Raw genomic sequence first — 13,721 nt, forward strand, 5'->3', positions numbered from 1 at the left:
CATCCCCCCTTGGCCAATCCACCCAGGAGCTCAAATTCTTCGCTCGCGCCCAAACGCGCGCTCAGTTGATCAAGACGATGGCCGAATGGCGGGTGGCGACGGATCCCGTGGAGAAGAGCGTGCTTCAAACCTTGCTCATGAGCCTGCAGGACGAGTTGGAGGCTATACGGAGGGAGACCGGTGGCGGCGGCAGCGGCGTAGGCGGCGGAGGCGACGACGATGGTGGCGGCGGCGATGGTGGCGACGGAGGCGACAGCGACGGAGGCGACGACGACGGAGACGAGGAGTGAATTGTCACTCTTTTTTATTAATGTATTTTTTTTAAAAATTAATTTACTTTTTTTAAATTATTGTACTTTTTTAAATTTTAATAGTATTATTAAACTTTTCCCGTATATGTCTCGTAAATTAAATTCCGTATATTGTGTGATTGTTAATTATGTCATTTTATATAATTGTTATTAGTGATGTGGCTATTGATGTGGCTGGGCTATTTATGATGTGGCTAGGCTATGGCTGGGCTATTTATGATGTGGCAGGAGGATTTTTAGTGCTGATGATGTGGCAGTGGCTAGGCTATGGCTGGGCTATTGCTGGGCTATTCCTATTGTGGATGGCCTAAGGTTGTTGCCAGCTTCCAAACTAGTGCCTCAAAATTTCTGATGGTTCAGACTCTATAGAGTATAAAGTAAGCAGGGTCAAATCTGCAGAGAACAAGAGTTACGTGATGTTGCAAATTGCCTTAGACCTCCATACTCTTAGACAAGAGAGCATGAAAGTGGGTCCGGACCCACTTTTATTCATTTTTTACTCTCTACTCTTCTCCAAGAGCACAACACTCACATTCATACTATTCCGCAAGAACATGCTCAAGGTCCCACCATTCTATTATTCAATTTAAATAAAAATATTTCCACAATATTAAAATGCATTAAAAATACCCGGAATACTATTACAAATTACAAAAAAAATTAAAAAGTATATAATTAAAATCCTAAAAAATAAAAATTACATAATCAAAGTCCTAAAAATTAAAAATTACATAATTAAAATTCTACAAATTAAAAATTACATAATTAAAAATACCCCCGTGGAAGACTAGTCATCTGCCATATCCCCAATATTTTCCGGAGACCCATATCATTGCCAAATGTGAATCAAGTTGCTCGGGAGTCATCCGAGACCTATCGGCCAAATTGAGTTGAGCCAAAAGGGTCCACAACGAGTTGGTAGGGGGTTGAGGTGGCACAAAGGGAGCGGGGTGGATGGAGTCTCGACGCGATGGCGGTTGGTCGTCGCCTTCTTCCTTCCTTGCGGCCGGCGTTGGGAACTGCTCGTGCCGGCGTCGGGGCTACCCAAGTTAGCTCCGGAAAGCTGGCTAGCCACCTCATCGGAGCCGCCGTCGGATAGGGATAACGACCTCGACCGTTTGCTGGAGGAGGATGATAAGCCTCCCCTATACTTCGAATTTCTACGCACCTACTGCCAAGCGCCGAGGTGCTTGAATGGTTTGTAATGCATGGAATGGTAGGTCGACATGGTGGCCGTGATGATGTCGGTCTCGCTCATGCCGCTCCCCGCCAACCGTTGTTCCTGGAGGTAATACCCTTGAAACTTTTGGATTTCTTTGTTGGCTTTGAAGATGGCATTGAAAACCATACTCTCGTTGCGCTCGATGGTTCCCTCCAGTCGGTTGGCATTGTACCGGCGAGAGACGCGCCACCAAAACCTCTCTGGGAGATTTGGTTCGTGCCGGTTTCCGGATATTCGGATATTTCGAAATAGACTTTGAACATCTTCTCCATCTCTGGCGGAGTGTACGCGGTGCGGACGTGAACGTCACCGCCACGACTATGAGTAGGAACACTACGAGGATGAGGACGAGGACGAGGAGTGCTGGGGTTGTCCTCCGGAGTTTGGGAGCCGCCGATCCCTCCCGATCCTTGTTCGGGCGTCCACCCGTATCGCCCATCGGTGGCATCTTTCTCGTCCACCGGATAAGGCCGATGCAACCCGGAATTTGAGAACCTTGGGTTTGAGGAGGGGCAAAGAATTCCGTATCCGGATGAGGGAATGGTGTTGGGTTGAACCATTCGTGGTTCCATCTGCGGGAGTCGGAGGAGTGATCGCCGAAGCCGGACATTTTTTTGCAAGAGTGAAAAGATTGAGAATTGATGAGAGAATTTTGATAAGAATTGTATAGTGTGGTGTGAAATATTTTGTGTGGAAATTAGGGGTATTTATAGATGAAAAATGTGAATTTTGGGGAAAATTGAAAAATAAAGTAAAAGTGGAGAGAAAACGGATATAATTTATTGGGAAGTGGGAAAATATTTTTTTTATTTAAATATAATTTTTAAATTAAATTCAAATTTTTAAAAAAATAGAAAAAGCCAACGGCAATGTCGTTGGCCAATAGAATGCTGCCACGTCGCCCTGCTCAGCGGCACAGACGTGCTCGATATATCGAGCAGCGCCGTGCCATCACGGACGCCGTCCGCCCCATCGAGTAGTGATGGGGATGCTTTTATGTCTTGGAGTTGGGCGGTACCCCACATCTTGATTTCGGATGAGATACGACTAACTCTCTTGAGTTGGGTAGCTAAGGCGTGAGAAGTAATTAAGGTCAAAGACAAAATGAAAAACAAGTAAATTGAACTTGGCTTGACATACATGATATAGTAAATGACATTCTCTCAAGGCTACGACTTGACTTCCTAAGACTAAGGTCATCCGCATCCATGTTTCTTATCCGTCTCTTAACCGTCTCATCTCTTCACTATTCATGGGCCCCACTGTACTTTTCACCCCATCTCTTAACTAAGAGACAGCACATGCATCCCTCTATCTCTTAACCGTTTCTTAACCATCTCATCCCTTAATTATTCATTCAATTTCATTTTTTATTTTTATTTCCAACAAATTCAATTAATAAAAACACACTTCATTAATAAAATAAAATTACAATTTAAAATCATAAAAAAAATTGCATAATTAAATAAAATGCATAATTAAAATCTTAAAAAATAAATAAAAAAGACATAATTTAAAATACTAAAAATTAAAAATTACACACTTAAAAACTACTCCGCTGGCGAATCATCCCCCGAAGGCGGTGGCGGTGCACTCAAGCCACCTGTAGGCGGAATACCAATTTGTCTTGCCATCTACTCAATTCTGGCAAGATGGGTTTGATATTGGGGAGGCGTCATGCGGGAAGTGTCAACCATCGTGGCGGTCAAGTACACGGACAATAGGGTGTTCGAGCCCGAGACCGAGCCGGCCTGGCTTGATTCGCCTCGGCCCCTCCTCCCTCTAGCCGCCTTGGTCCCTTGCGGCCAACGACGCCCACTGGAGGAGCCCCCTGCATCGGTGGTCGTGCCCTCAACCTCTTGTGAGGCGTTGCTTGACCCGCCCTCACTAGACGAGTATTGGCCACCCGCTGTGTGCTTCGTGCGTTTCGAGCTCGAGCCCGTGCTGGACTGGACACAGCCAGCCCACCTTTCAACATCGTTTACCGCCTCCCAGACATCGACATGTTTGAATTCTTTGTTGTTGTCGTCAAAAAAGACTCGCATAGTCGCTCTCAGAATGCCGGCTCCACTAGCTCCGCTTTGGTAATTCGCCGCTTTATTCTTGTAGATCCCGCAAAAATTTTTGACATCTCTGTCGACTCGGTCAAAATGACTGCGGAGCATCTTCATGGTGCGGCGGCGGGACCCCTTTGGCTTGTTCTCGTTGTAGGCGTCGATGACCTTTTTCCAAAAACACTTGCGGGTTTGTTGATTCCCGACGATGGGATCGTACGAGACGCTGACCCAAGCGTTGAACAAAGTCATCGTGTCGCTGCGGCTGTATGGATGACGGCCTACATCCTCCTCCTCCTCCTCGGCCGCCTCCTCCTCTTCCTCCACGGCGTCGAATGCGCGACCCCCAGAGCTTCCACCGCCTTGTCCTCCTTCCGGATTGGGTTCATCCGGAAAATCCTTCCTAATTTGGGATAATCCCTGCGATTGCCCATACCACGGGGCGGAGGGACGAGAGTATGCATCCACATCAAAATAGGGTGGTTGGTACGCCGCCGGCGTCGACGAGCCTTGGGTGCCCGACGTCGACAAACCGGAACCGGAAGCACCCAAGACATTGTACATGCCCCCCAGTCGCCAAACGTGTTCAAGTCATAGCCGCCGGAGCAGCCAGAGTTTCCGTCGCCGGACATTTTGAGATAAAAATTGGAGAGTTGAGATGAAAATTGGAGAGAAAAGAGAGATGAATTGAGAAGAATAGATGTGTGTTTGTGTGTATAATGAGAATGAAAGAGGAATATTTATAGAATAAAAAAAGAAAAAACAAATAAATAATTAAAAATTACCGTTGAACGGTAATATTACCGTTTTTTAGTTTTTATTTTTTTATTAAAATCGAATTTTTTTTAAAAATATTTATTGCGTCGACATGACGACGCCCACTCGCGGGCCGGCGAGTGGGCGTCACGCCTAGCGCCAGCGCTCGCCAACCCACCATCCGGGCCGAGACGCCCGCCGAGACGAGACCGAGATGGATGGCTGCATCGCTGTCTCGATGCCGTCTCGTCTCTCCGAGACAGGATAGAGACAGCATCGAGACGCGATGCGGATGGCCTAAGACGACTCAGGCCATCCACTACGCTGTCTCTATACCGTCTCTTAAACCGTCCCTTAACTACTATTTGAGCACTATTTGAGGGCCCCACTGTCCTTTTTTCATCCATCCCTTAACTAAGGGACGGAACCTGCAACGCTCCGTCTCTTAACCGTCTCTATACCGTCCCTTAATTACTATTCATTCAATTTCATTTATAATTTTTTTTTCAACCCAATTCAATTTAAACAAACACACTTTATTAAAATTAAAACAACATTACAACTTAAAATTAAAAAAAAATGAAGACATAATTAAAATTCTAAAAAAATAAAATAACATTACAACATAAAAAAAAACAACTTAAAATCCTAAAAAAATAAAAATGACATAATTTAAAATACAATTTTATAGAGACAACCAAAAATGAGTTTGTCCCACATCGAAAGTGGAACATAAACATTCAAGGATGTCTCTATAAAAGAGAGACAACCAAGAATGAGTTTGTCCCACATCGAAAGTGGAACAAAAAACATTCAAGGATGTCTCTATAAAAGAGAGACAACCAAGAATGAGTTTGTCCCACATCGAAAGTGGAACATAAAACATTTAAGGATCTCTCTATAATAGAGAGACAACCAAGAATGAGTTTGTCCCACATCGAAAGTGGAACATAAAACATTCAAGGATCTCTCTATAATAGAGAGACAACCAAGAATGAGTTTGTCCCACATCGAAAGTGAAACATAAAACATTCAAGGATCTCTCTATAAAAGAGAGACAATCAAGAATGAGTTTCATAAATTCGCAAGCCCATCAGATATATATTGGCTATTACGAATTTCTTGTATTTATTTATTTGTAAAAATTGTTTTTAAATATAAAAACAATTTTTATAAATAAAAAGTATTTTTTTTAAAAAATTCAATTTTTTTTAAAAAAAATTGAATTATTGCGTCAGCGTGACAACGCCCACTCGCGGACCAGCGAGTAGGCGTCACGCATGCATCGGGCGTGCGACACGTCGCCCAGGCGCGTGGCGGGACGGCGCGTCCCGTGTCTCGCGTGTACGGGCTACGGGACGGGCTGGCGCGCGGCTCGGGACGGGACGATCGTCGCAACGCGTCCCGCGGAGGACCCGTCCCTCCGAGACGAAACGCGAGCTCGTCGCGGGACGCGTAGTGGATGGTCTCATTAACTTAGAAAAGATCGACTTAAAAGTACTAAAGCTAAAAGCTGCATAACTAGAATAGTACATGAAAGGATAAGGGACAACTCGAGTATAACTAGACTAGATATATACATGAAAGGGCAAGGGACAACTCTTAAAATTAAGAGTATAACAAAAATAAAATTTGAATATCAAAGGGTAAATCATTTTGAGAGAGTCAATAAAGTAAACAAATTGGATCCTAAATTATCTAAACAAAAAACAACAAAAGGGTACGAAAGATTTCGACAAGCAAAATTTCCCCAAGTAGGCAGAATTATCGACGCAGTGCATTTAAGGAATGCTGTAAGATAAGTGTGGGTGTGGCTTTATATTCTAAGATCACGTCTATATGCAAGCATACAGAGAACATGGAAGGTCTCGCCATCAACACGCAATATAAGGTCTATGGTGATTGGTGATTGCGAACAACCAAAAAGCCAAAGCCTCACAAGCGGAAAGGCCAAAGGTCATGCTAATAAATCCAACAATATAACCTATCTTGTTAAAATTCATAATTCTTATCCCACATTGACTTGGTAACAATCCTAGCTCACCTATATAAGTGTGGATAATCCTCCCCCCTTATAAGGTCTTTTAAGGGGTGAGTGACCCATTTCTAATATGGTATCAGAGCGGGTCCAAATCGATGATGGATTATATCTCTTTATCTCTTCTCTTGCCTACCCACGTGATGGAAGTCTGATGTGTCATTCTGGCCCACACGTGAGAGGGCGTGTTAAAATTCATAATTCTTGTCCCACATCGACTTGGTAACGATCCTAGTTCACCTATATAAGTGTGGATAATCCTCCCCCTTATAAGACGTTTTAAGGGGTGAGTGGTCAATTTCTAATATCTCTCTCATTGCGACCGCTCGCATGGTTGCATAGTTTGACAAGTAGACATTAGACAGGACTTAGTCTCATTATGTAGTTTGATTGAGCATAGTACTTAGTTTCAGAACAGTGTCACGAAGGGATTAGTTTTTTTGACATAATTAATCTTGCTAACTTCTTCGGACAAGTTTAATCTCGTGTATCAAAACACACTATTGCAGCAATACGAGTTCTGCCGTACAACTGAAGTTACAACCTAATCTAAATTTGAAAAACTTTGTAGGAGTAATTACATTTAATTCAAGATGAATCCAAAATCTGGCCCTCTCTAAAAAGGTGAACGCATATAAACCGAGTCCAAGTATTTGGAATTTGATTAGCGGTTATTAAACAAGAGATTTAGTGGGAAACACGTAGTTTTTTCCCTAAAATGAGCAGACATGGAAGCAAAGGTCCTCATATTTTTTTTATCATAGACCCTGCTTTAGTTTAGAATGTCCATAATTTTAAACCAAATATTTATGGAATCTGCCTTTTAAGACTATCTCCTTATCTGTTTTGTGGAATCACAATATAGATAGGATTTTTAAGTAAGAGAATTTGTTGAAATCATCTCCATGCCATTGTTGGTGCTGCTCTGAAATTATTCTTTTTTGGACCTTTGTATTAATTATTTAATTGCACATGATAATATTCAACAATTTTCAGGTTTGTTGCAACTTCCGTGTCACAGTGTCACTTTTTAATACTACAACACTATTCTATCGAGATGAGAAAATAGAACATCTTTGGAATAAAGGATTCTTGTTCATTATTTGGCTTCGAATTGATCTTTTGGAATTCTAGTATTTATACGTGTTCTAGTGATTATCTTTGATAAGATTATAAGAATATAGAGGAGAATTGATGCTGTTGCTTTTGCAGCATGAATGTATGGTGAGAAATAATAATATGGAGTATTAATCAGGATCGGGAATAAAGGTATGTAGTACAGAAATTTAAATTGATTAACTTGGTGATTCTTGTATTTTTTCAAAAATTTATTTGGGACTTTTGCCCCTTTGCTATCAACATAGTAATTGAGATGGAGTATTAATTTGAGTATGAACCTCCTTTCTATTATAATAATATAAGGCTAAGTAAAATATTCAAAAATTAAATATTTGAATCGAATCAAATTGAAATTTAAAAATAGTTTAGCTCTTTTGGATTTTTATCTGGTCCAATTTATATTTTTAGAAACTTTTGGTTTTTTATTTAGTTCAGTTCAGATCTACATACAATAAAAAAAATGAAAAACTGAATTTAATTATAATATTATATACTATAATATATTAGACTTTAAAATACCCTAGTTATGTTGGTTTATTGGATATGCAAATTGGTTGATATGATATTTTTATGTAAATATTGGAAAAATAATTTCTGGGTTTCTTATTTTTCTCAGAATTTTGGTACGATTTTCATTTTTTTTAATTCAAATTAGTTTTTGTAGTTCTTAATTCGGATTTTAAGGTTTGGTGTTTCGTATGATTCAATTAGATTTGATTTTAATTTTCCCAAAATTTTGATTTTCTGTTCAATTCAGTTTTTAAAAAATGAATGGAAAATCAAATGATCACCCCTATATAATTTATGGCTAAAAAGTCGATTTTGGATATGCACTTAAACATGTGGTGGTATATAGTTTTCATATACATGTGATTTTTAGGAAAACTTGTAAACATATGATTGATAGTATCAAATTGTGTTTAATGAGTAATGTAGAAAGTCACAAGAAATAATACCATGACCAATGGCGTATCTAGGTAGAAACAAGAGGGGTATAACTGTATCTCCAAAATTGATAATATTAATATAACTTTTAGTATGGATTTACATGAATCATGTTTGCTCTAGTGCCTCTAGTGGCAACTGGCTTGACATTTCTACCTATTATTCCCGTGTTCCGTCCCATAATAGATGACACACTTGGAGATTGACATGGGATTTTAGGAGATGTTGTTTTGTATGTTAAGTAGAAAGAGAAAATATTATATTTATATTAATGTGAGAGGGAACTTTTTCCAAAAAAATGAAATGTAACATCTTTTGTGAGACAAACTAAAAAGGAAAGTGTGACATCTACTATGGGACGGAGGGAGTAATACTTATTCTGCTTTTTATGTTTTTTTTATTGTACTTTTACATGCATTTCTAATGTTTTATTTCTGAACTCACATTTTCTTTTCTTTTGTTATGAAATTAGTTCTTGTAGTTATGTAATTATTTGTACTTCTATTTTCTTTTCTAGATATTACATTATAATAATAGCTAGTATGTTGTAATTGTTTTTTGTTTTTCATATTATGCCTATTTTTTTAATTGCTTTGATTTTCTATATAACACCGGATTACTATAGTTGATCATTTATGTAATATTACTTGTAGTAAGACTCATAATTCAATTTTTTTTTACTTTTTTAATTGCTTTGTTTTTTTATATTATATTCATTATTTTATAGTATAATATTATTTTCAATACAACTTGTACATCAAATAAAAATTCTTGTTATAGTTTAGTATATCGTAATTATTTGTTTTATAATTCGTACCCCAAAATCATAAATTCTGGATACGCTACTGACCATGACCAAGAAATTTTCGATCACAGGGAAACTCTCTTGGGAAAATGGTGATCCGGTTTAAAAGAATATATAATTAAAAGCTCTAACTTATAAATCTAACAAAAAGTAAATTTTCAGCAGAACATGTTCATATTAAGACTAAGTTTTTAATAAATATGGACGTCTAATTTCATAGTTATACAAAATGCACGTTTTATAAATTGTCAATTACGGATTAAACATATAATATACGCAAATATATTTCTTATTTATGATATATACCATTTTACGGTGTATATTCGGTACGTACCCTAATATCCAGTACATACCAAAATTTTGGTATGTATGGCACATTATACTGTATTATATGAAATTTCATATAATTACAATACTAAAATATTTCGGTATATCAAAATTGCAATATTGTATTTTTTTCGCTACGATAAATATGGGTATTTCAGTATATTTTTTCCAATGCATTTACTAACTAGAGACCTAATGGATTATCCTTCCATTGATGATCAATTTTTGTAAATCATTTTTAGGCTAAAATCATACATGACTAGATTAAATAAATCCACGTATTACATATGAGCTGCTGAAAAACCAAATAGTCAACTTATGTGGTATGTCTATAATAAGAGCTAATCACACTTGAGTGACTAGATTCAATAAATTTTTAGACCTAAAACCAGATAGCTCAAGAATAACGTAATTAATAATTTATTAATTTTTAATGGTATGTGGTACGTCTATATTCTGGATACTGATACACACAATCCAATTAATTTCCATTACCAACATATATATTTAAATACAAACATATACAAAAATATTTATTTATTTAGAAAATTATAAGAGAATAGACATTTGACCAAAATCATACTCATTGTCATTGTATTGGAAGACAATCTCAATAGGCTGATTATGTAGTGACAAAACCCATAGGTTTCTTGGACCAAAAGAAGAAAGAAAAAGAAATCGCAAAAAGAAAAACTCTAAAAGAAGATTCTTGATTTAAAAGAACAAAATTAAATAATTTCTTGTCTGAGGACAGTATATATGTTTGGGACGAATATATTACTGTAAATTCATAATTTTAACAACTTTTTTTTATATATTCGAACACACGATAAATAATTTATTAGGATCATATTCACTACAATCATATTTCGAAAAATCATAATCCCTAATAATATTATTATGATAAAAAAATATACTATCCCTTAAATATTTTGTGACTCTTGATCCGTATTGGACTAGCAAATGATGCTCTGCATTCCATTATAAAATGCTATTATCATATTCAATAAAGGTATGGTAGAAAATTGAAAGTTTCTATTTGACTATTTTACTATAAGTATATGTGAAATTGAAAAGTAACATGGCAAGATTTTGAACATAAAAAGAAAAAATAAAAGAAACACAGAATATTAGTATTACATCAATATTTGATGAGATTGAGTGTATGATACACTATCTGAATGATAAAATACACATAATCAGATATTCTTACTTGGAAAGTGATTCTTAACGCAAATAGACGAATTAGCCCTCTCTTTTGGCCCAGATAAAAATTGCATATAAAAATCCCCACCCTTGATATAAAATCTGAAAAAGCACTCTTTGTAAAAAAGATGATATCTCCAGACAAAAGAGTCAAGATTCCTCAATTTGACCGTACTAACCACTGGTTTTGTTAGGAATCGAGAGTGTGAAAAGAAATCTGGAAGCTGCTAGAATCTTTTTATTGGAAGAATCATCGTGCATTGCCTTTTCTACCCTCCATCATGATCATCCCCTTCTCTATGTTTAACCGACCCCAAGGGCAATATAGTAATATCTCAATATACATGTGTGATAGTACCAAGTAAGCCACTATTTAGAGCATATTATTCTTGTGTGTAATCTCGTATGTAGCCACCTTTCATGTATGAGTATATTACATCCAACTAGGCAAACAGATTTTTGAGGGTGAAGAAAAAGCATTTTTGAAAGGGGGAATATTGGTGAGAATTGAAACGCAATGAATTTTAATTTGGGCTCTAAAAACATTCCAGAGATCCTCACAGAAGTTTCGGGTATGGATGATTTCATCAAGCAATCATCGATGCTGGATTTTCATGTCCATGCATTGGAAGAAGAATTGCATAAGATTGAAGCTTTCAAACGTGAACTTCCTCACTGCATGCACCTGCTCAAACATGGTCTCTCTCTCTCTGTCTCTCTCATTTGTTTACATTTGTTTTGATTTTATTTATTTTGCAGTGATTGAAAGGTTGAAGGCAGAGAGCGGAAGAGATGGAAGGGTAAAAGCGTCAAATGAATTCACCGAGAAGAAAGATTGGAGGACTTGTATTCAGATCTGTACACCGATGTCAAGAGATGAAGCCTCTGTTTTTCCCCTGAAATCAGTAAATTTATCTTTCATATTTGGTATTCATTTTAATTGGATTTGCATGAATTAAAAATAGGTTACGATTTCAGAGATTCACGGAAGGGCTGGGAAATAGGAAAGAAGGAGGGGCATTTTCGGCATTCAAGAGAGCAAAGAGTGAGGCTGATTTGAGCGATGATGGAACTCCTAGGCAAGATCAGAAGAAACAAAGGCGTTGTTGGTCTCCGGAGTTGCACAAGATATTTGTTGATGCCCTCCAACAGCTTGGTGGCGCGCAGAGTAACATATCTCTTTTCATAATAATCATACTACTACTATTTTTTTAATGTATTTTTATAAGTATAAATGTTTAATCCAAGTTTATAATGCGTTGAATTCTAGCAGCGGCCACACCCAAGCAGATTAGGGAGCGTATGAAGGTTGAAGGACTCACTAATGATGAAGTTAAAAGTCATTTACAGGTAAATTAAGATTACAAGACTGTTATGATCACCTAATTCCATGCATTACATTTTATTCTAAGCAAATAAATTTGGATTGCAAATTTCAGAAATACAGAATCTATATGAAGAGAGTTGATTCAGCGGAGCCGATAGCAGTTTCAGGGTTCCCTGTGGATGGTGGCAAGGTGGTTAAAGGGGGCTCTGCAGCCACCAGCGGTGAGAGTATCGGAAATGAAGACGAAAACGACGACTAGTTGGTGAGAGCAACAAGGACCTTGCTTTCCATACAAAAACACATCATATACTCCTCCTACTTCTTAATTAATTTTACTTTCATTCTACACTTTGCAAGACAATTTAAAATCGATTTTCATATTGCTTCATATAAAGCTGTTTTGAGATATTTACTAGTACCATGTTTTTCTGAGGAATTCATTTAGGATGCCAATTTAATTTATGTTTTTCAAATGCATGCACTAATTTTATTCTCCTGTCTTCTTGTATCAAATTTTTTTCATCACCTGCCGGTAGTGCATGTGTTAGGAAAATTGGAATATAACTTGTTTAGAGAATAAAGTCAAATAAAAATTTTCAAGCCAGTGTACAACACAAGTATGGTTGCACTTTTTGCTTTAGTAAAAGTAGCAGTAGTAATACATATATAGGCATGCACCTATACAAGTATAGTATTATAAAAGTTATGCTTTTTGTCGAGATGATTCTAGTTATAAAATGTAATGCATCTTCAAGTTCGTGGGTCGATTCATGGGAGTTAACTTTGTGTTTTGATGAATAAAAATTACTACAAAAGTGCAGAGTGCACATATTCATTTTATTAGTATAATATATGGGACATATGTAAGAATAGCATGATATAATAGTCGGCAAATGATTTTGTAGATTATTACTATTATATCCAACGTCGTTATGGATTTTCTAGATTATTTTCCTCAAAATGAAGGTGTGGTACTATCGTAACTTTCAAGTACGAACACGGACCTGACTCCAATCATTGTAAGTTTGTAACACAATTAGAGCATCCACAACGCGTCCCGCGCGGCTCGCGTTCCGTCCCGGAGGGACGGTTCCGCCGCGGGACGCGTTGCAACGTTCGTCCCGTCCCGTAGCCCGTATCCGCGAGACAAGGGACGCGCCGGCTCGTCACGCGCCCCCAATGCATGCGTGACGCCCACTCGCTGGCCCGCGAGTGGGCGTCGTCACGGATGACGCAATAATTCATTTTTTAAAAAAAAATTGAATTTTAATAAAAAAAATTAATTTTCAAACGGTAATATTACCGTTAATTTTTTATTTTCTTTTTTTAAAATTTTTTTTACTATATAAATAATCCTATTTCGTACTCATTTCAAACACAAACACACATCTATTCCTCTCAAATCCTCTCTATCACTCCAATTTCCATCTTAAATCAACTCAAACAAATGGATCCTTTTGAGCAAATGCGTCAATTAATGGAACAATCACTTGAAGAAGATCGACGACGAGAGGCGGAGGAAGTCGCGCCACCCCCACGACGCTCCCGGAAGTACATCAATCGGAATCGGGAGGAAGCTGCCGCACGGTTAGTACGCGACTACTTCTGCGA

General features: G+C 37.7%; 1 protein-coding gene across 3 annotated transcripts; it reads left to right on the plus strand.

Moving 5' to 3' along the window:
- Positions 1 to 11,184: 11,184 nt before the first annotated feature.
- LOC121742644 (transcription factor HHO6-like) lies at positions 11,185 to 12,522 on the plus strand. 3 transcript variants are annotated; one of them, XM_042135844.1, is made up of 5 exons: positions 11,185 to 11,445; positions 11,543 to 11,688; positions 11,762 to 11,951; positions 12,057 to 12,133; positions 12,223 to 12,522. In XM_042135844.1, the coding sequence occupies exons 1-5, from the start codon at positions 11,301 to 11,303 to the stop codon at positions 12,367 to 12,369; spliced, it is 705 nt and encodes a 234-aa protein (XP_041991778.1). In that variant the 5' UTR covers positions 11,185 to 11,300; the 3' UTR covers positions 12,370 to 12,522. The 3 variants fall into 3 exon arrangements, with proteins under 3 accessions (XP_041991778.1, XP_041991779.1, XP_041991777.1); XM_042135845.1 differs by having other exon boundaries at positions 11,186 to 11,355; XM_042135843.1 differs by having other exon boundaries at positions 11,189 to 11,481.
- The last annotated feature ends 1,199 nt before the right edge of the window (positions 12,523 to 13,721 follow it).

This window comes from Salvia splendens, chromosome 7, assembly GCF_004379255.2.
Source record: "Salvia splendens isolate huo1 chromosome 7, SspV2, whole genome shotgun sequence".
In the NCBI taxonomy this organism is placed as follows: Eukaryota; Viridiplantae; Streptophyta; class Magnoliopsida; order Lamiales; family Lamiaceae; genus Salvia; species Salvia splendens.

Bases quoted from the DNA above. Each gene is read 5' to 3' on its own strand.
- LOC121742644 (XM_042135843.1), top strand. From the start codon at position 11,301: ATGAATTTTAATTTGGGCTCTAAAAACATTCCAGAGATCCTCACAGAA. The intron at 11,689-11,761 runs GTAAATTTATCT...TTACGATTTCAG, and splicing joins CTGTTTTTCCCCTGAAATCA to AGATTCACGGAAGGGCTGGG. The intron at 12,134-12,222 runs GTAAATTAAGAT...TGCAAATTTCAG, and splicing joins AAGTTAAAAGTCATTTACAG to AAATACAGAATCTATATGAA.